The sequence below is a fragment of the Melospiza melodia genome, chromosome 4, assembly GCF_035770615.1.
Source record: "Melospiza melodia melodia isolate bMelMel2 chromosome 4, bMelMel2.pri, whole genome shotgun sequence".
Lineage (NCBI taxonomy): Eukaryota > Metazoa > Chordata > Aves > Passeriformes > Passerellidae > Melospiza > Melospiza melodia.
Window position 1 is genome coordinate 88,510,538 of NC_086197.1, and position 22,960 is coordinate 88,533,497.

General features: G+C 44.4%; 1 protein-coding gene across 1 annotated transcript in view; it reads left to right on the plus strand.

Moving 5' to 3' along the window:
- Positions 1–22,960, plus strand: part of CELSR1 (cadherin EGF LAG seven-pass G-type receptor 1) — a 168,287-nt gene that overhangs the window by 49,358 nt on the left and 95,969 nt on the right. Inside the window, exon 4 of the mRNA XM_063155885.1 lies at positions 20,437–21,075. Coding sequence (XP_063011955.1) covers positions 20,437–21,075 — 639 coding nt within the window. The remainder of the gene's footprint in view (positions 1–20,436; positions 21,076–22,960) is intronic.

Sequence of the window (22,960 nt, forward strand, 5' to 3'; positions counted from 1 at the left end):
ACTTAAACCATTTCCAGCTACTAAGCCAGTGTTTGTAATTTTTTTTCCTCTGGGGCAATAGTGTCAAGTGGAACAGGCTCCTGAGCATGTTAGGTGGAGAGAGGATGGAAGAAAGTTTCTCATGGTTGAGGACAATAGATGAGGACAGAGCTGCTGTGCTGCAGCAGGAGGATTACAGCCCGGTGCATTTGCCAAGCATGAGGTGCCTGTTGGATGGAGCCTTCTGGATAGCTGGGATTTGATTTAAAATAATTTTTAAACACCCTTTATTGGTGAAATGTAGCTTAAAACCTGAAAGTATTATCAGGTGGCTCAAGAGGAGAACTTAAGAAAGATTCAGAAGTACTGTAAATACTCACTTAAAAAAAAAATAATCTATTATTACTTTTATCAATATGTCAATAGAGTAACTATAAGTTCTGGTATTCCTGGAGTCATTTCCATGAACCACTTAGTAACTTTTCATAACAAAGGTATCAAGAAGAGAAACCAAGTATTTCCTGCTTGTAAAATCCCCAAACATCATTTGATGCTTGTCAAGATGTCACCAGCCTAAAGAGAGGCATGTGTACTTTTGAACAGAATAAATGCAGGAGCTTCCATCTCTGTCATTCACTGGAAGGGAAAGCTTGTCCTTTCCCAAGGCACATTGACAAGGGGATGTTTAATTGAGCTGAACAAACCGGTACTGAGGGGCTGGGGCGGGGGGGATGAGCAGTGCTGGCTGCGGGGCAGGCGCTGCTGTGGATGCTGTGTGCTGCTCAGTGAGCAGTCCCAGGCAAGGACTGCCAGTGAGTGAGCTCTGCTCTCAGAGTGAGCCCTGAGTATGTGCTGTGTTCCCTGGAGTGAGCCCTGAGTGTGCACTCTGCTCTCAGTGAGCCCTGAGTGTGCACTCTGCTCTCCTCACTGAGCCCTGAGTATGCACTCTGCTCTCGGAGTGAGCCCTGAGTGTGCACTCTGCTCTCAGAGTGAGCCCTGAGTGTGCACTCTGCTCTCAGAGTGAGCCCTGAGTGTGCACTCTGCTCTCTGCCCTGAGCCCTGAGTGTGCACTCTGCTCTCAGAGTGAGCCCTGAGTGTGCACTCTGCTCTCCTCACTGAGCCCTGAGTGTGCACTCTGCTCTCAGAGTGAGCCCTGAGTGTGCACTCTGCTCTCAGAGTGAGCCCTGAGTGTGCACTCTGCTCTCCTCACTGAGCCCTGAGTGTGCACTCTGCTCTCCGGAGTGCTGCGAGTGCCACTCCATGGAGTGCCCAGAGCCAGCACTGATGCCAGCTGGGGAGAGAGAGGGGAATTAAAGGAGAGGAAGGAGGTAAGAGTTAAAGGAAGTCACTGTGGTGCTCCCAGTTAGATTGGCACAGGCAGCAGTTGTGAACTCAACTCCCCGTGACCATCTCTCAAGTCCAGGTGGACTGGAAGTTACTTCTGTGATTCCAGGAAAAACACTCTGAAGATATTCCACTTTCACCATATATCATTTTTATCAGTAACTAGTCTATATTAGGAAAAGTGCAACCAGTGAAGTTCACGTTGGATTAAGTTGGCTTCTGTCATGTCTGAATCCTGCAGATGGGAGCATTACTAGTATTAACAATTTACTTGTATTTGGCAAATCAATTTTAACTGTGCTGACTGCTGTATTTGTTCATTACTAGCACTAGACTGCCACGTCTTGCATTACCACCTAGTTGTTCCTTTAATTCCTAAATCCTCTCAAATCTCTTTTCTTGTAGTTATATTCTACTGTTCACAGAGCTGTTCTATAGATCTACTAGCAGAATCTAGCATGCATGTAAATGCACAGTGTGTTAAAATTCCCTACCTCTTTACAAGGTGTGAAACGCCAAGCAAGTTTATATTGTGGTGTGGTCTGTTCCTGATGTCCAGCTGGCTTCCTCTTGTAGCTGCTTTGGGGTTTGTCCCATTTATTCACTCCCATGTTTATTCACTCCCAATGTTTTACCGCCTAATTTTCGTCATTGTCATATGGGTTTTTGTTAGCAACATATAGCATTGCATCACCACCCCTCTGCCTCCATTCTCTCTCTCCATTGCTAGTCCAGGAATCATTGTTCTCTGTTTGGTGATGTTGCCTAGGTCACAAATTGCATGATTTATTAACATTTTTGCATAGCTCACTTCTTTCCCATACCCTCTGCATTGTGTGTGTGTACATCAATGTAGCTGTCACCAAGCACTTATATTTCACTTTTTAAATTAGTATTTTGACTCTTCAGGGTTTCTTTAAGCCATAAAAAGGAGCAGAGAGTTGGCTTTGCAGAGTAACACATTCAGGCATTTCCCCCGGCTTGCAGAAAACCCAGCTGACACAGACCTGAGAGTATGTCTGTGTTAGGAAGATGTTTACATACTGGGGGCCTGGCAGCAGTGGAGGCAAACACCAGCCATCAGCGTGCCCTGTGTGGCTTTATTTCTTGTAATCTATATTGTTGTGAGAATGTGTATTTCAGGAGTAAGAAAAACAATTATATTTTCTTTTAGACTCTATGCTGGAGCCTGTACTGAGACCTCTGAGCCAAGTGCCTCCTCTGCTGTTTTGCACTTATCTTGAAGCTCTTCTGAACTGTCAGTTGTGAACACAGGGAAGTTAGCACCCTCTTTGCTTAAGACCATTTAATCTTAGTACTAACCTTTCATTGAAGAAAGCACCCCTGAGCCCTGCCACTGCAGGTTCATTTCTGTGGCACTCCTGCATCCTTTGGCTGCTGTGCCATCTCTGCTGACCTGCAGTGGGTACCAGAGCAGTTGCAGAGGGTCCTTCCTCTTGGCTTTTCTAGCCACACATTTCTAACATGATCCTCTTAAGCACTGACTTCCCTGCTGCCCTTCTCAGTAGTTTTCACTTGAAAATACTGACTCAGAAAATTCCCTGGTATTCTTGAGCTGATCCACCCTCCATATGTTTATTGTATTAATCCCAAACTCCCAGAAGGTAACATCACATCCCATCCCATCCCATTCTCTTTCTTACAGACTGCAGGTTTTGGCTGTTCACCATGAAATAGCACTCACAGTGAGTCAGGTCACCTCTGTGTCTCCAGCCTTTGGCTCATGTTTGCTTCTTGACTGTGAGTTAGCAGAGTTTTGGGTTCCTTGTGTCCCTTGCATGCACTGCTCTCTGCAGGAGCTGAGGCTTAGTCAGTCTGAGCAGTCTCTAAGCCCACACAGTAAATTCTCCACAAACATATGCCCTGGGACCATAAATCCCTTTCTGCAAGAGATACCTTTGCTTTGTTGCCCTTCTCTCCTTGCATTTTAGCAGCCTGCTGACACCCAGAGCCAGGTGTGTGAACACAGGCAGTCCTAGGGGCTGAAAAGGGAGATGGTGAAAGTTTGCAAGGCTCTCTCAGGGTGAGGGAGGGTGGAAGGGCAAGGCCATTTGTCTCTCTACATTTGCACCCACATTTGCAGTTTGAATCTTCCCTTATCCACATGAGCATGGGAAAAAGGCATCAGTGGCTGCAGCCACTTGCACCTGCTGTCACCTGCTGTCACCTGCTGTCACCTGCCATCACGGGAGGGCAGCTTCCCAGCAGTGCTTCAGAAGAGAGAAGTTTACAGTGAGCAACAGAGGGAGGACTTTGTGGTCATTCTGGAAGGAGAGTACTCAGTACTGAGAGGAGATGAAGTGTAGGGTAAATCTGATGCTGGGAGATGGAGCCCTGCTGTGCTGACAGAGCAGAGGGTAAGTGAAGGTGTGTGACCTTAATGATGTGGAAATCTTGATGTGCCATGCCTACAGCCCATGGTAGCTCTCTGACGTTATTCCTCAGCTCGTGAGGATCCTGTGAGCCACCACACTACTGCTTTGAGGACTGTATTTGCTTTTGTTGGTGTGACAGCTCTCCTTTCTTTCCCATTTCCTTTGAGCTCTGAGGGAGGATTTTCTACAGATTTCTTTGCAAGATCTCTGCATCTGCTCCAACAGAAGCATCAGATCAGGCAAGGGCTGACAGGACCTGAGCCCACACTGGTAGTACCAAAAAAAACCTAATATGTAGTTTCCCCTGAATGATTAGTTTTCATATCTGCATTCATGGTTTTCCCCTGCACGGCTTCTCTGCCCATTTCTTTACTGACTGTTGGTAATTTGCATTTGAAGTAGCTGGCTTGAATATCAGTAGATGTTTTGTGACATTTTGAGGTGCCAAACTGGGACCTGTTCACCTCCTCAAACATGCATCTGCCTCTTTGCCCTCCTGTGCAGGTCTAGCAGCTGAGAGGAGAGGGATTAGTCTCTCTAGACAGGGCTTTCAGAAACAGACTTTAATTAAAGGTGCAGGATGGAGCTCAGTGATCACCTCTGATTACTGCTGCAAATGCTTTAAGAAGAGAAATTAGAGCAATGGCGTATTAAGAGGTGGATTCTCAGGTATTTATCTCAAGCAGTTCAGTCTTTTTAAAGTGATTTGGCCAGATTCTGCCTCCTGGTGCCTGTGTGCAAACCTAAAATAACTCCAGTACACCAAAGGTGTTCCAGAGCAGAGCAGTTACTTTGCTGCCTTGGGTAGAGACTGTTTTGAGCTCAGTGCTGGTGGGTGTGTAGCTCTGTGCTTGGAAAGAGGAGAGGGAAACACCCAATTTATTTTAAAGTGGTGAGTGATAATAGAGAAATAGTCTGCTTCATGCTGATGTGACCTTGTTGTTGCCACATTATTTCTCAACTTCTGCTGATATCTTGGGATGTTGGTTTGGTATTTTCTAGGGCAGTATAATTATTCAAATCCCATGCCTTGCACAGCAGTGCACAGCATGCATCTAGTGAGCTCAGTACCTTAAAGTAATTACAGAAATATCATTACTTGATTGGCAGATAAAAACAGTTTTGAAAGAGAGGTACAAGATGCACTCAGAGAGACCTAAGGAGCCCTTCTGTACTTTCATGATCTCCAGAGTGTCCTGTGCTTTCCAGATGGCTCAGTCAGTAAAATGCAGCAGATATTAAATGATGTTAAATTTAAAGAAATTTTAATATCATATCTGTTGGCCTTGAGTAGTGTCTTGGTATGAGTCATGGACTGATACAGAAACCCCTAAATTCTAATAATGATTGTAAACATCTAAAGACAGAAAGGTGCATTAGGTAGGTAATATTAAAATGTTTCCTTTTTCTGGGTGCTGACTTAACTTGGGCCACCTGTTCCAACATTTTCTGAAGCCTCAGGTTACTGCTGGAGAAACAACGTGTGGGAGATGGCTTGAGCCAACTGAGAAAGCAAGAGGAGGGAGGTCACTTGCAGAGCTTGGGCTGTTTTAAAGAGCACAGGAGCCTGGTGTCACAGCACAGCTTCCTGTTCACAAGAGCCTCTTTCAAAGACAAATGTGAAAGGGTTTATCCACTAAACACGGAGCTGGCAGCAGTCCTGAAGCAAGAGCGTGGCGTTGGATTTCCGTAAGGGGAGACTGTGAAATGTCCTCTTTGCCAAACAGGTCTCTGAAAAGGACACAAAGGCAAACTGGTAATTATTTTCAGGGCTAGAATATCTTATTTGGAGCTTGAACATTTTTTGAAATTTTCATGAGTTTTTTTTTTGTTGGGTTTGGGTTTTTTTGTTTGTTTTTTGTTGTTGTTGTTGTTGTTGTTTTCTTTTAATTACGTATCTATCCATCCTAAAATTTTAATGTTTGTTCATTTTGGTCTTTTTTAATTCTACATCCATCCTTAATTAGAAGATTGTTCCTTTTTTTTTAATGGAACCAAAGTAGAAGACATGTTTTTCAACTGAGGAAGCACTTATAAATTTTACTGTAATGACGTTGGAGTTCATGAAAGCTTGAGTCTGGCCAAACCCACCTCACCCCATGGGCTTCATGCCCATGAACAGTTTTCCACCACTAAATGCACTGTTGGTATTTGCTTCTGCATCACTGCTCAGAGAAGAATGCAGAATGCCCATGTGAGCTGTCCTTTTCTACCTCCATCTCCTTGTAGCTACAAATGCAGCAGTTTGTTTTTCCTGGTAAGACAGAAAAAAAAATAGAGGAGTAAAAGCCAGCTTCTCTGGGACAATTCTCTGTTCCTTAGGGGTGGTGGAGGAGGAGCTGCATCCACTTCTTGTAAGCAGTCACAGGAGTCAGCCTGAGCTGGAGATCAAGAACTTCTACAGTTATGGAAGATTCCTGGTAGAAATGTTTCTCCACTTGATGCTTTCTGCAGACACTGCAGCCACCTGTCATGACACTTCCAGTGCATCTTGCTCTGAGTTTTCTGGCATGAGGAATGACATCTGTGTGACAAATTGTGGAGCAGGGTTGGGTGGCAGCTGGGCATCACCACTGGCCACCACGCTGCCCCCACCCAGCCTCCTGCCTGTGCTCCCTGTGACCTGGAGCGTGCCAAAGCCATCCCTGGCACACATTTATGTGAATTTTGCTGTCCTTTCCACTTGCATTGGCTGTGCGGAGCTGCTGCTGCTTCCTGTGCTGCACAGGCACCCTGGCAGCCCTGTAAACCTCCTGATCTGGGTTTCAGCTGCTCTGCCTCTCTCCCCATTACCAGCTGTCACATCCAGAGAGAAATAATTCTTTCCATGCAAACACTGAAGCTCTACTTCCCTTTTGCATGAGCCCACCTGTGAGACATTCAAAGTGCCTCAAGCAGCCAGTGCTGTGGGGTCCTCAGTGCAGCTGAGGACCACCGTGGCAGGATTTGGCTGTCCTGGGACCCACCTCAGGGATCAGCAGGTTTCCTGCAGGCTGGGAAGCAGGAGGGGGTTTCTGGTTGGCTCTGTGGAGAGAAGGAGCAAGTCTTCCCATGTGGGATGTTTTTGGGGTTATTAATGCAGTACAGTGACTGCAGGTGTTAAAACTGTGTGGTTTTTCAGCATTTAGGAAGCTCTTTCATGAAAATGCTCACTGGCTAAATAGAGAAATATCAGGGCTAAATATAAATGGGACTAAAGAAGGTTTTGAAAATGGAGAAAAATTTAAAATAGCTGAAATACATTTTTTTTTCCTGAGAACTTTGTCATTGAGTTGAGCCAAGCATAAGCATAATTTTATAAGTGGAGAGAGAGAATGAATGTCTGGACTCAAAGGCATGGTCCAAAGGGCTGATGTACTGTCTGTCCAGTTGCCCTCAGAGCTTACGTGGTGAAAAGAGGTGCTCTGGACACTGAAACACAAAAACTTTCTACTAATTAAACTTCTGCTGTTGTCTGAGCTCTTGGGAAGTGACTCCACAGTGTGAAGCATCCTGCAGGAATTCAGATAATTCATATATTCTTTGCATGGAAAAATCCTGATTTACAGACAGCTGCTTTTCACAGTGTGTACTACTAAATTTTAAAAACTATATTTTAAAATAAAATTAGTATTTATATTCTCTCAGGGATAACATTTATCTCATTGCATGCCTACAAATGGAGGACATGGGTTTGGTATGTTTTATAGAAAGATGATAGGATGAACCTCTACTAATGCTTGGTGAAATTTCATCCTTGTGACTCAGTGGTTTCTCAGGAAGCTGCACATTCTTGATATTGTACCAAAGTAGTCTCAGAGCTCAGGCTGAAGGCTTCATGTCCAGCAGTCCTGTGATGGTCAGCTGTGCTGAGATCAGTGGTATTACAGGGGTGGGGATTCCTAGAATGAAGATTTTTGTGTTTTACCAGAGTGATTTACATTTTAAGGCTCAACATTAATGGTGATAGGTTTTGAGTGTATTTTACATATGCTCAGTATTTTTATATTTTCCATAAAACATAACTGAAACAATGAAAAATAATGCCTTTAAAGATATTAATAGGAATCTACTGGTACTATAATGAAGGAGATACATAAATTCTTTAGGTTTCATAGAATACACAAACAGCCCTGGGAAAACTCAATGTACAATGAAACATTTTGCCTCATGGGTAGTTTATTCAATGCTGTTTGGAAAATGCTGCTTCCATGGCACCACTGAGGTCATCAAATATCCAGCTTTCACTGTGCATCTCCTCTTCTACACCTGGAAATTCTGCTTGTGTTGAAAGAGAAGGCTTTTCTGCAGATGTTAAGATGTCCAGTGATCTGGTGGGAGCATTAGCTACAATGGGATACCTGGAAATGGTGAATTAAGTCTCACTGAACTGGAAAGATTTGGTGCTGTCTGTGATGCAGGTGTTCCAGGGAGTCACCTTGCCCTGCTTTGTGGTGGGCACATGCCTGCTGCGTTTTGCCATGCTATTGTAGCAAGGCTCTGTTTGCTGTTGAATGCCCGGATCTTACCAAATACAAGTCACCCAGATTGTCTGCAAATTTGGCAGAATAGGAAGGAGAGAACCATCACCCAGAAGAGAAAGACACAGTCATCCTGCCCTTGGCCAGAAACATGTGGCTGCTTGGCAGAGCCCAGCCTGGCAACTCCTGGTGATGTCCTGCTGATGTTGTGCTGAGATCAAGTACGTTTCGACAGCACAATTTTTTTCTCCATTTATCCATATAGTAAATTCCTTTAAAGAGAATCTTTTCCTTGTGGAATTTGTTGGACAATCTTACATTAGTCCTAGAATGCAAAATTTTGCTCCAGATCAGTGTCTTACAAAGTGTGTCTGGCAGAAAATCTTATCTGATTCTTCAAGAAGTGAATCATGTAGTTATGACTTCATTTCTACAGTTCAGCTGAATAGGAATCCTTAGATAGGCATTTGAGATTGCAGTATCATTTCTGAGGATCAGTGTAGTTTCTGTGTTTCACCAGTGGCTCCCAGTCACTGCCTTACCCACTTTCATCTGTCATAACTCGACCTGCCCCTTCTCTGCATGGGCTTCCCCAGATGGCGTGCAGCGATAGGAGCCAAGCTCTTCATTCTCCACATTTTGCATGGGCGGCTGCTTTTGTCTTTGGAAAAGTTTTGGGGAGAAAAATACTCACCCACAGGTTGAGTACTATAGAAACAGGAAACGAGTGCTTTGACTCTTTTGATTCTTGTCCAGCATTCTAGTTTTAGCGGCAGGGATCCAAGAATAATCTCAGCTGACCATGCAGCCAAGCCCACCATGATCTCATTGCCAGTGGCCAGTGGTGTGTAGGTGGTTGGTTAATCAGAAGGGGGTTGTTTTTGCATTACATTTTTAGAAGACTGTGTAGGTCGCCTATCAACAGAGAGTCCAGACAAAGTACCCAGCATTTTCCCTATAAATATTCCCACTGCCTGGGGAGTCTTTCCCAAAACTGTGAAAGTTTGGTAAGAGTGGTTTTACCTGTTTATTTTGTCTTTGTGTTTATACTTCTTTAATCACATGATGCAAGCAATTTTTTTATTTACATTTCTTATTTGCTTACATTCATTTCCTCATGCTTCTGATTTGTTTATTCCCTTCTTACTCTGCTTAAGTCAGCAGACCTCAGTTAACAGAAAAGACCAACTAAATTGGTCAGCTGAAAATCTAGTAATAAAAAGGAAAATCTATTCCCTTTGAAATCAAAAATGAAGGAAAATGTGATATTTTGTTTAACATTATCATTCTTGAGATTTTAAATGGAATTAAGCTAGTTGAAAGTCTAAATTTTTCAGACTGTGAGAGATGGGTGTATTTTTTGTTAGAACCCAGTGGATGGACTGTGATGGACCCCATCTCTTCTCTTGAGTTTTATCTCCTTCTTATTAAAAATTCTTAAACATTAATTGTGCTTGAGAGAGGAAGGGAGAAAAGGTAGAGTTATAAAGGCTCTGAAACCTTTACTTTTGGATATGTGTGCTACAGGTGAGACATCCATGACCTGTCATTGTTCCCATCAAAATATTTGAGAACTGAAGCAGCCTGAGAGTGCTACTTTGTTTATGTGGGTCCCTCATGTTTGAGTCTGAGTCTCCTGGGTCTCCTGAACCAACTTTTCCTGTGCCTATTACATGTGGAAGCTGACATGTAGCCATTATTGCTTGTCCTGTCCCAGAGAGATAGCCCTCTGTTTTTACCTTGTATTAATTTGCAAATGCCTTAGGATGACAGAAACCACAGAAAACAACAAAAAGGAAGTGCCTATATGCCTAAGAACCCTCTTATTTCCCCAAGCTGGGCCTCCATAGCAAACGAGAACAGTCAGCAACCTGTTGAGCTACCACAGCTGAATTTTTCTGGTGTTTTTTCTGTTTCAGAGAGCTGGGCAAGTCTGCGTCACCCCATATACCAATAACTTTCAGCTGATACAGAGCTGTTTTGAAAGCTTGTCTGTAAACATAACTGTTGTCTCTCTTTCATTGTTCCCTTCTCTTTTTTCCACTGACGATATCAAACCTGAACCCCATTCAGCAGGAAGTGTCCCTGTGGTTTCACTGTGGGTCACAGCAAGGAGCAGAGAGCATATCTCCAGGGAAAAGCAACATGGGAATATGGAGACATTTAGAGAAATAAACCTGATGGATTTCATTTTGCTGATGCTGTTTTGAAAGGATACCTTTGAGGTTACTAATATGCAGTATGGGTGCAAACAGTGAGGCAGAGAAGCAATTTCCTTAGCACCGTTCCCAGTTTTGAAACTCCCAGGCCCCCACCCCAATTCATCCCACCTCACCCTTGCCATCCTCAAAACAGTTTTCATCTATTCCTGCTTTGAAATTGCAAAGAGAGAAATTTGAATAGAGCTCTCGCTTGCTTGTGGAAGTTCTTGCTTTAATCAGACACCACGAGTAAAAATGCTTGCAGGGGATGTGTAGCTGTGAGGAGAATGGAGGCTTTTATGGTGACCCATGGGTTGTCCCCCCACAGCACAGCCAGGCACCCCACACAGGGGCTGTCCTGTTTGAAGTGGGGTAAATGATGTAAAAGCATCTCAGGGTAAACACATTGCTCTTATGCCCTCTGTACAAAACGCATCATTTACTTGAGGACCATGGCCTGAATGGAGATTTAATGCTGGAGCATCCCATGACTGCAGTTGTTAGTCCAGTGCTTTCATGGATTTTTCCTGGAGGCCCAGGAAAAGCCCTTTGGCTGTGGGGTTAGGGGACAGCAGTGCTCCCTGTGCCTAGGCTTCATACACCTCAATGCTGTCTGACATCTCTGCCTGCCCAGCAGTGCCCACCAAGCCACTGCTGCCACCACTGCAGCACACTGTGAGATGGGGCTGCAAGCCATGAGAGTCTGCTGGGAAACTCTTTTGGCTAACAACATTTAGCTCTGCATTTAATTAGAATTAAAATGTGAATGATATTAAACCCCTCTTCCTTTAAAGTTCAGAGAAAATTATTGCAGTAATTAGGCAGTAGGTTTGATTATATATGAAACAAGATCAAGCTTTATGGGAGGTGCTGGAGGCCCCAGCAAGTCAGTCTATGAATTTTCCTGGCGTAGCGATCTGGAGCAGGGTTTTTCAGCTGAGCAGGTCAGATGAGTGCTGTAAGGTGCACAGTTGCCATGGACATTAGCATTAAATGGAAATCCTTGTCTTCAGTGGGAGTCTGGACCCTGCATTGTGGCTGGCAGCTGTCTGTGGAGAAGCAGTGGAGTGGGCTCCTCGCCTGTGCACCCCACCAGGGTGTGGCTGGGAGCAGGGCAAGGCTCTGGAGCTGTGCACCCCACCAGGGCTAGAGTGGCCCAGAGCAGGGCAGGGTTCTGGGGCTGTGCACCCCACATGGTCTGGTGTGGCCCAGAGTGGGATAGAGCTCCTGGGCCATGCACCTCACTGGGAGCAGGGCAGGGCTCCTGGGCTGTGCATCCCACCGAGGGCTGGCATGGCCTGGAGCAGGGCAGGGCTCTGGGGCTGTACACCCCACACGGTCTGGTGTGGCCCAGAGGGGGACAGGGCTCCTGGGCTGTGCATCCCACCGAGGGCTGGCATGGCCTGGAGCAGGGCAGGGCTCCTAGGCTGTGCACCCAACAGGGGCTGGCGTGGCCCAGAGTGAGACAGGGATCATTGCCTGTGCACCCCACCAGGGTGCACATGGCCTGGAGCAGGGCAGGGCACCTGGGGCTGTGTTGTCATATATTGCAAGAGTTCTATTGTCACTACACTGCAAGGGTTCCATATTGCTAGAGTTTTGTACCTCCTTGATGTTTCCTGTAGGCAGCTCCTCCAGGCACTGACTCTTCCTCATCCTCACAGCAGCCAACTGACTCCAGTTCCCACCAATCCACTCTTTTACAACGCTCCTCTTGTTGGCTACAGGCGTGGCCTGTTAACATCAGGCCTGCTCCTAATCTTTAGTAATTGGTTCAGCTGCAACTCTTTAGGGGATAAGATTACATTATATACCACCTTCATTTACCCATACTGTACCCCCTACAGAGCTGTGCACCCCACAAGGCTGGCATGGCCTGGACAGGGCAGGATGCACAGGTGGGGAGCTGGCCCTGCTGCCAAGCACAGCTGGGCAGGGGAGTCTGGCCAGTCCTTGCTAACAAGGAAAACCAGCTGAGGAACAGGGAGGTGTGCAGAGGCCAGAAGGAAAATTGGTTTGCATTTTAGTTAGAAGGGAAATCTCCTCTTTAGTTAAATAGCCTGTAAGGAGCTGGTTGTTAGCATACTCATGCTATCTTCCCACATATCATACTTCCCTCTAAGTGTCCCAAATCCCTTCTACTTGTGCTTTCTGCTCAGGACAGGGATTTGCTTCCTTGTTCAACCTGTTGCTCCTGCATCCCCGTGAGCATCCCTTGCTTACATCTCACCCCCTACAGAAGCTATAGCCCATGGGCACCAGGTACCTGAAGAGCAAGAAGTGATTCTGTGGGAGGGTGTTCAAGGAAATGTGGTGTATCTTCAGCCTTGCTACAGTTAGAAGTAAAGAAGGCTTATTTCCGTCAGCAGATCCAACTTGCTTTACCTCCTACCCTCCGGAAATGTTCCCCCAGACTAGTGTTATCAACCCAATTAACATTTCAAAATTCTCAGCTTGCAGGTGCTGGTTTCAGAACAGCAATCTTGTACAATGTTGAGCAATCCAGTTGGCATCAATTTGTTCAAGTTGCAGACTCAAATATGCTCTTTTTCTTTTCAGGATTGTGTACAAAGTAAATAATCCAGAGCGGCACAGGCTACGTTAAAGATAATGATGCTGAAATTGGTTTGTTTTTTTCTCTTATGCACGTCGGGAATTCACAGTTGCTTTATGCACAATTTATCCTCCCACAATTTGGGTATTTTTAGCTGTTTGATTTAGTTGGTTCAGCTACAGCTGCTGCCAAGGGAACTGTGGGGTGAGAGCCCCAAGTGCCACTGCCCACTCTCCCCAGGTGTCCCAGATATTCATCTTCTTTGCAAAAAGAAGTACATTAAGGTTTGACTTGAAATTAAGAGGGCCTGCAGGTTGTGAGCAGAAGAGGTGGCTTTGCCTGGAAGTGTCTGAACACACTTGTTGGGATCATTGCTTGCAATGACCCTGACATCATTTCACAAGTGGGGATGTGGCTGATGCTGCCATGGGCAGTGCAGTGGCAAGGCACAGCCTGGCACAGCCATCACCCAGGTGCATACCCCGTGGCCTGGGTGGCCTGGGACAGACCTCTGGGGTGCTCTGAGTTGCTGCAGTGGCAGCAGGAAGGTGCTGGAGGCAATGTGGTTAATGCTGGTTTAAGGGGAGCTGGGCACCGGCACAGTTACACATGGGCACTCTCTCTGCCACTGTGGACTTGTCTTGTCTTCCATCAGTCTGCCAGTCTTGCTGTAGTTCATCCAGACACCTTCTTTTCCCCTAAAGACATGTCTTACCCAGGACTTCCCCCTTTCTTGCAGCTCAGTCAGGACCTGCCAAGGTACTTGCATACACCATGTACCTCAGCTGCCTCCTGTTTTACCTCACCCTGAAACCTAAATACCCCTGTAACACATTTTTTGTATTCCTTCTTCCTGTGAGTGCTCCAAACCTCCTTTCCTCCAAATGATGCTGGGCAACATTGGCCAATGTTTCAAAACAGAGCACCTGCTGAAGGGTGGCTGCAGGTGCTCATCCTTCCTGGAAAATGGGAGATGTTGAGGTACAGATTCAGACACCTGATTTTAGAAAACCTTTTCCACCATTACAGCTCAGGAGGTGCTGTCCATGGGCCATGTTTCTAGTGCTTGCCCTGCTCATCCCTCATGTTTTGCTTTCTGCTCTTTTGACTTTTCAAGCCTGCACCATTTCCTGGGCAGACTGTTCTTGTCTGGGGCTGCAGGGTTGGGAGTGAAGCTTTGTGTGAGTGCACTGGCAGTGACTCTGGGAATTAGGCTCTAGGCCAGATTTTGGCAGGGAGTCCAACTGAAGTCCATGGGTATCTTCCTGTTGGTGTAATGGGCTTGGGAGCAGACCTGGACTTTGACATTCTTCACAGCAGCAGTTCCATCATGAACCTTTGGCATTGTGTGAATAATAGATAGTTATTTCTATATATTGTTTCCAAAGCCCACAACTTGTGTTGGCAGTCAGTGCTCCTAAATGCAGGGAGCTGACTGGCAGCCTGAAACAAAGGGACAAAATCAATAACATAAGCTTCACGTGGCCAAGGACAGTCTCCATGTGGTTGCACCCAACTTGCTGTATTGACAGAATTGCTCATCAGCAGTGTTTTCCTAGGAAGTGGAGGCTTTGACAGAATTCATTAATGCCTGTCTAAGAAATAATAGGATATTACACCCAATATGTTATGTTTTTTACAGCAAGTGATGGAGTGTATTTCTCATGGATGTTACTTTTCTGTTACTGTACCATTTAAAATCACTTTTCTCTAGCAAAAGAGGCCTTTGCACTTTGAGATGTTCCAGCTACAAAACAGAGACTCTTTAGGGACACAGAGAGGATATTTGCCACTGGACATTGTGGTTGTCTTTTGGAAAGCTAAGACCAAAACCATCACCTGCTTCCTTTTCCAGGGTGCCCTGAGGGAACACTAAAACTGGGCTCATTTTCACTTTCTAAACACTTCCTCAGTGAGGCTGCTTGATAACTGGGAAAACCCTGAGATGGGAGATCTTTAAATCCACAAGTATGCCCATTTTCCTTTTCCTTTCTGGTCATGTCTTCCTGGTGTTTCAGCAAGGAATCTTGCTTAGGTTTCCACCTGTCATTTTCTGGGCAGTTTATTGTCTTTCAGGGTATTTTCTTTGCGTTATAAGCCGCTGAACTTTCTGTAACACAGAAGATATTTTAAGGAGTTTATCTTATGGGTGTTCATAGAGTTCTTATTTCTGCTCATGGATGTGAAGCTTTGTAATGCCTACAGCCGTGGTTTGGAAGGGACAATATTAGCATTTAAATATTTGATGCATTTTAAATCTGCTCCCATGGTGGTGGAAGCACAATGCAATGAAAGGAGTCTGCCCTGCAATGGTGGCAGATTCTCTGAGGCAAACTAAAGCTCAGGGCAGGACTGTGCAGTCTGTCTCACTTTTATTGACACATGTTGATGTTTTACTGCTGTTTGCTCAGTGGGAAGTGTGGTTTGGGTGCCAGCCCTGCTCAGACAGGCAAGCATTGCCTGCAGTGTTCATTCCTGTGAGGTGGTGCTACTGATGTGCTGCTGCCATCCAAGCTGTGGAGAGGGCACTAAAAGCACAGCATCCTCATCAGAAATTCCAGGTTTAGTGCTGGGCTGGGTGTGAATGAACTCCTGTATGTAAAGACATGGCTGGAAGCAATGAGGATGCAGCTTTGGTCATTCCAAGGCCTTTACCAAGCAGTGGCTGCTACCCATGGGCACAGCTGCTTCTTATGATCTGAGAAGAGCAAGAGGTTATTTGAACCTCTGGATTGCTGGCCAAGGATTTTGCATGGCTGTTGTAAAAACTGGCATCTGCTATTTCCAGATGTGTTATAAAGCAAAATTAGAATGAGTTTGAGTCAGTATATCTGTGAAAGAAAGCTCTGATGCTAAAGTATAAAGTATGCAGCTTTCAAAAATGGTACTAAGACCATTGTATGTAATAACCTAAAAATAGTGTTAATTATTTTATTTCTGCAAACTTAAAAAAGAAACAAAGGAGCCTTTCTGGCCAGGTGCTGCCATTGCCAAATATGCATTTCAGTTAAACTTTGCTGTGTTTACATTTCTAGATAATAAAATTCTTTGGTTTATGGACTGCCAGAGGATAGAAAGCTGAGATTAAAGTATCAGATTTGATAAGGTTTGTTGTAAAGTAAAGGCAATAATTAAAACAATGCCTATTTAGTCAATTTTCTAGTTATTAATGTGTTTTAGAGAGCATCAAGCTTTCATCAGCCTTTCTTGTCTTCTCTTTTCTTTGTAATGCATCAGGGTATGTGTTTGCTATTAGATCTTTTCATTAATTTGATGAAGGGTGAAGATGAGTAATTCTAGTTTTAAGTCTCCTCTTCAGCAATGACAATGACTCAAAAGACAACAATCTGCTTTGATTTCCACCTTGTGGAGAGCACTTTTGTGGAAATTATACATAGAATAATATTGCCAGAATAAAAATTCAGTGTACAGGGACCACATTTGTAATGAACAAATTTCTGGACAGCCACCAGGCTGTCCAGAATTCTCTTTGTTCATTCATGGGTCTGTGACACAGTAAGAGTCTTATTTTAATCCTTCCACCTTGTTTTTGATAAACTTGGCTGCAACAGCTCTTAAAAGAACCTTTTATGATTTCTTAAGGACATTTGTGTTGCTTTTGTTGTTATCCCAGTGTCTCAACATTTTATCATCTGTACCCACTATTTCACAGTGTACATATTAAGTGCTATTATCCCTATTTTATGGAAGAGAAACTTGAGGACCAAGTGACAAAAGCCATTGGTACAGGGATTTAGGAGCCAAGCCAACAAGGGTTTGGGTGAATCCTTTTTCATTCTTTGGTCTGTTCTGTGTTTCCCTTTCCTCAGGCTATCTGGGTGGCTGGGGCTGCTAAGATCCAGGCTGTCTGCTCAAATCACTCTTAGCAGGATGCCTGCACATCCCATCTGCCAGCATGATCTGAGTGTTTAGAGCCCCTTCAGGAGCACTCCTGCACCCAGCAGGTTTGCTGAAGCCCCCACATGATGGCTGTGAGAACTGGTGACAGCTAAGCCTGGGGAATGTGTGTGCACTCATCTGTTCCAAGATCTGCTTGAAAGAGTGAAGTGCAGCCAGAATTTTCCAGTGTAACAACTTGAAGGTTCTTTCACACCCCTGACTGAAACCATCTTGCACCTGCCATAAACATGATAGGGACTTCTTATGCTGTATCATGAGACCTTTGGAATCTCTGATGGTTTGAGCCTTTTTAGCAGTTTGGTAGCTGCATATGGTGGGCATCTCAAACACTGAAGTTCATGAAGCATGGCCACTCCACAAAACATTACTTCCTAATAATAATAATTCTCTGGCATTTCTGGCAGGAAACCTTTTAAACATTCGTGGAGTATTTCAATTATAAATCTCAAAATACATATGTTACTGGGTATTTAGGGCTTAAATAAAAAGACCAAAAAAAATTTCCACTTTCTTTATTGCAGTTGTTCCCCACCTCAAAGCCAAAGTTGTCTGTTGAAAGGAGAATAGATACTAATTTGGTCTCATAAAACCACAGATTGTTTCAACTTTCCTTGAGTTTCTGAATGAATAGCTGATCAGATCCTGTGATGCTGCTCTCAGCCTAACTGAGATATGAAAGAGGCACTTGTCCAGCCAGTTCTATGGCTGTGCCATTCTTTTGTTGCCTATAGTACACATGCTCTGCTCCTTTTTTACTCTCTTTTTAATTTAATGCTCTGCAACAGGGCTGCACAAAGCTGAGTTGGCTTTTAAAACACAACTTCATTTTGCAGCTATATGGCTGTGCCCAGTTTTCTTTTGTGCTGCCCATGGAACAAGGAGGCTGTGTGGTATCTGACACCAGGCTTTTTTCCAGTGATTTATTAACTGTGTCAGAATAGCTGTTGTGAATGCTGGGAAGCTCTTGCATATTGTGACAGTTGATATTGATTATGACAGTTTGTAGACTCTACTGCATTGTCAAACAGTGGATCTTATTTTGTCTTCTTACTATACATACCACGGGCTATAGATCATAGTGTTTTCTTTAAAAAAGGACCCATTGTCCAGCATTTTGGCTGGTATGAGGGAACTTCTGTAGCATATTGTGCAACAAATAGCAAAATAGTTCAGGCACCCTATGGGACAAACAGGCAAATGTCAATTGCTTTAGGAAAAAAAAAAAGTGAATAGTTTTTTCTGGCCTTTCAGGGGAATGAGCTGTGCAAATGATAGACATGGGTAAACTAGTCTGAGGATGTCATTTATGAAAATACTGGAAATCCTGTATTGTCTGTTGACCAGAAATCCACAGAGGATTTTGGCTACCAATAATTTGTGAAAGCTGCTTTGGGTCTTGATGGAAACTGATACCACAGATTTCTAGAATGAGTCAGAGGAAGAGAAGAAATAGACTTTTGCAAACTTGGGAGAAAATGAAAGCTGGTATGTGAGCTTCTGTGATGGGCACATAGAATCGTAGAATTGTTTATTTTGGAAAGGGTCTCTAAGATCATTGAGTCCAACCATTAACCCAGCCTTGCCAAGCCCACCATTTAACCCTGTCCCTAAGGGCCACATCCACACATCTTTTAAACACCTCCAGGAATGATGACTCCACCACTTCCCTGGGCTGCCTGTTCCAGTGCCTGAGCACCCTTTTGGTGGAGAAATTCTTCCTCATACTTAATCTAAGCCTCCCCTGGAGCAACCTGAGGTCTTTTCCTGTTGTCTTGTACTTGTTACCTAGGAGAAGTCAAACAGATCACTCCAGACAATGTCCCCTCCTGGTGGATTGGTTTTAGCCAGGCAGTAGTTAAAGTAGCACACAGAAGAGATTTTTCTATTTGCATAAAAGCTGGTTCCGTGGGGAAGAAGTCAACAGCTGAGCTTTTACAGACAACCTGATAGGAGGAAGGAGTCAAAAGCCATTTTGTTAATTAGGCTGCTGTGATCTACTATATTGCTGCTATAAAACTGGAGGAAAAATTGTCCAACAATACATTCCTTTTTAAAACAAAACCATACTTGAGATGGAGTGATGACAGTGAATAGGAAAGAAATCATTCTGATTTTTCTGTTCTATTCCTGCATGACCATGATAGGTCATAAAGTTACACTTGGAGATAACAAACCTCAGCAAAATGACATTTAGCAGTCTATGCTGTTAGACTTTAGATCTCACACTAATAGATTTAAACACAGTTCCTGATGCAATTGACATTGATGTGATTCAAAATCCATTTCTGCACGTACCTTGTGGTTTAATTGAAATCAAGCTTAATGGCAGGTTACTTGTGCATTATTATCACTGGGGTACTTCAGACCAAGGCTGTGACACTGAGCTGTGGCCTAAGGAAACTGGGCTCAGGTCTTGACCCCACTCTTGGGCTCATATTGGCCACTCAAAGCAATTCATCTCTCTCGTGAGACAAATTCATGCCCATTTAAGGTTGTTTGTTTACACTGTGACATCTTTCAGAAGGAACATTTCCTACCGGAAGCCACTCTTGATCTCATCTGGGATTTCTGGATGCTGCTCTAATGCTAACCACATTTTCTGTAATGCAATCTGTATTTTAATGAATCCCTAATGTTAGCAAGGAGACACATTTAAAGTAAGTGATTTGATTTAGCAATGATGCAACTTCCCATTCCACATATGCATTGAAGTTAGATTAAATTTAGCACTCTCACTGTGTCATAATTATTTTCCATAATGCCAGAATAATCTAGAATTTGTACATTTACAGTGCTGCTGTAAGCCTCAGGGTGTGCTGAAATTTTACAGTGGCAATTCTCAGTCCAGTGTCAGGTATTAGTGCTATATTTTTATAATTATGGGGTTTATTGCAGAACAGGCACAGTAGTATCAGAAATGCCTTAAAGGAAGAATAAAATGGAAGAGTTTTTAAATGTCTACTTTTCACTACAGGCATATTTAATTAAAATTTTTTTCTAATATTCATAAAATATTTTTAAGAAGTTACATGTGAGAAATGAAAAAGTTCCAGCACTCAGATGTGAAGACTTGTTTCCTTAAATGACTTATCTGAAGCTCTGGTCACAATTCTCTGTCTGTGCAGGGTTCTGGCTCCTTAAGCCTGAGACCACACCTGAAGAAGATAATTTTGGTATTGTGCTGTGAAAAGCAGCAGCTTCCCAGCACCAGTTGTAGACTAGCGGTCACTGTCAGGGGAGTCACCTTCCTCTTGGTTTCCCTTGGCTATCATAGGGCCCTCAGACTGTTTCCACACTAACCCTTGCTAGTTATTTGCCTGGCATCTTTTCCAGGTGTTCTTGCCTCTTTGAGATGTCTTGGGTCCTTTGAGTTACAATTCTTAAGAAATTTTATTTTGTTTTCCTGATAAAAGGCAATGGTAATAACTTCAGAAGGTGGATACATTTCCCTCTCTCATCCTGGTGCCCAGAACTGAGTGCCTTGCAGGTCTGTTTCATTTTCAGGAGGCTGTGGGAGCCTCCCTGTCCGTAGGTTGAGGCCTGCTCTCTGACATGGCTGTTATTTTCTCCCTTCCCTTCAGATGGAGTTCACAGTGTCACTGCAGTCTGCACCCTGCGTGTCACCATCATCACGGACGACATGCTCACCAACAGCATCACAGTGCGCCTGGAGAACATGTCCCAGGAGAGGTTCCTTTCTCCCCTCCTGTCCCTCTTTGTGGAGGGGGTGGCAACCGTGCTCTCCACCGCCAAGGACGGCATCTTTGTTTTCAACATCCAAAACGACACGGACGTCAGCTCCAACATCCTGAACGTCACCTTCTCAGCCTTGCTCCCTGGCGGCATTCGAAACAAGTTCTTCCCCTCTGAGGACCTGCAGGAGCAGATCTACCTCAACAGGACGCTGCTGACGCTGATTTCCACGCAGAGGGTGCTGCCTTTCGACGACAACATCTGCTTGCGCGAGCCCTGCGAGAACTACATGAAGTGCGTCTCCGTGCTGAAGTTCGACAGCTCGGCGCCGTTCATCAGCTCCAACACGGTCCTGTTCCGCCCCATCCACCCCATCAACGGGCTGCGCTGCCGCTGCCCGCCGGGCTTCACCGGCGACTACTGCGAGACGGAAATCGACCTGTGCTACTCCAACCCCTGCGGGAGCAACGGGCTGTGCCGCAGCCGCGAGGGCGGCTACACCTGCGAGTGCCACGAGGACTACACCGGTACGTGCTTATCTTATCTGGGGCCTGTGATTTATATGTTGGACCAGCAGCCAGGCCAGCTCTGTGGCAAGCTGAAATGGCCGGCATTCTTAGGCAGAAGGAGGGAAACTCCTGGCGCTGCCTTCTAGTCAGGAGAAGGTTTGTGGGTGTCACTGAGGGTGGGTAAGTCCCGTGTCTCTGTGTGTGCACGGTGGTAGGAAGAGTGCCTCGCTCCAAGTCATGCAGGGGGACTGTCAGCTGCTGAAGAGATTTGCGCTGTGTGAATTTCTGCTCAAAATGCTTTATGCAGACACATTTCTTCTGTCTGGAAGGAAAAAGGTGGGACACATCTCCTGGTTCATGGGATTACATGTAAACCCATTGCAGGCCCCTTCACCTACCGGGCATAGTGTGGGTGCACAGCCTCGACAGGAGCTTCTCAGCCCTTGGTCATCAGCCAGCACTAGCCTTGTTCTTGTTCCCAAAAAGCTGCAGTAATACACACTTAAAGAGAAATGCTGTTACTCAGCTCTGTTTTGTAAATGTTCAGATAAAACTCCAGAAGAACATAGCTGCTTCCAGGCCTGTCTCCACAGCCCGCTGAGGAACGTACTTTGCCTCATCATGGGCTTGACAGCTAATAAAGATCAAAGTGCTGCTTCTCAAACGCTCCTGAGAAGTTACAAAAGAACATTAGGTGAATGTTTTCTGGTGCTTCAGAAAAGTCAGTGAGATTATTTATGTATTTGAAATTGCACACGCATTTAAGCATTCTGCACTGACGTGCTGCCAGCTGTAATTTACACTGACAGCTCAGCAATGTCTGCTGTGACCCTGCAAACAAGGGGTGGAGCAGAGGGGGCTGGTTCCCAACACTGCCTCTCACTGCTGAAGTTATAAAAAATTGAAACCATAAATTATTTAAATTCTGATGTAAAAAAAATCTCGTTGATGTGGATCCAGCCCTCCAGGTGGAAGGCTTTTCCTTCACAGTCTCTGGCTTTTGCCTCAGGGCTGTCATCAAAAATGTGACTGTGGAAGGAGCCAGGAGTTAGCAAGCAGGGACATGGCAGCAAAGGAACTGGGCTTTTCCCTGCATGAGGGACAGGAGGTGCTCCCTCAAATTCTCAAATTTATGCAGGGCTTGGGGCAGCAGGACCAATCTGATAAGACGAGAAAAAATTTTTTGCCTGATGGGAGAAACCCTGAGCAGAACTATGAGATGGTTGGAATATTTGGTGTTTGTTACTTTTGTGCCAAGCCTCTCATGAACAAATTCCATAGCAAAATACATTTTAAAGTCCATTATCCATAAAAACACAATAAACACAGAATGGGGCATCACAAAATAGATTTTATAATTGGTAGATTTAATTTAAAATGTTTGTATACTATTGTACTGTAAATAGGAAGTAGCAGGATTCATTAATCAAAGATATGCATAAAAATGAAGTTAATACATCCATGTCTTAGTTTTGGAATGACATGCATTCCATCACATTTTTAGAATCTCTTACTAGAAATCTGCAGAAAAAAAGGCTAAATACACTTTTAGAATGAAAGATAATAAGCTTACATTAATAATTGATGAATGTGTTTAATACTTAATGCTGTAGTCAGAACAAACAGCACATATTTAGAAGAGAAGCACCATATTATTCTTACACAAAGATTTGATCTGTAAATCTATTTTCAGTGCATAGTTGTTGAGTTAAAAATTAACTGTCCTGCTGTCAGGATATTAAAGTGGTCAGAAGTTAAGGAGGGAGCACTGCTTATAGCTTTGCTGTCTTTAGGTTTCAGAGTTAGCTACACTTGAGTGAAACCACTTTCTTCTGTGGAAGGACAGTTTGATCACATTCAGATTGGCCAGGGAAAAACACTTCCAACCATGATAAAGAGGGCT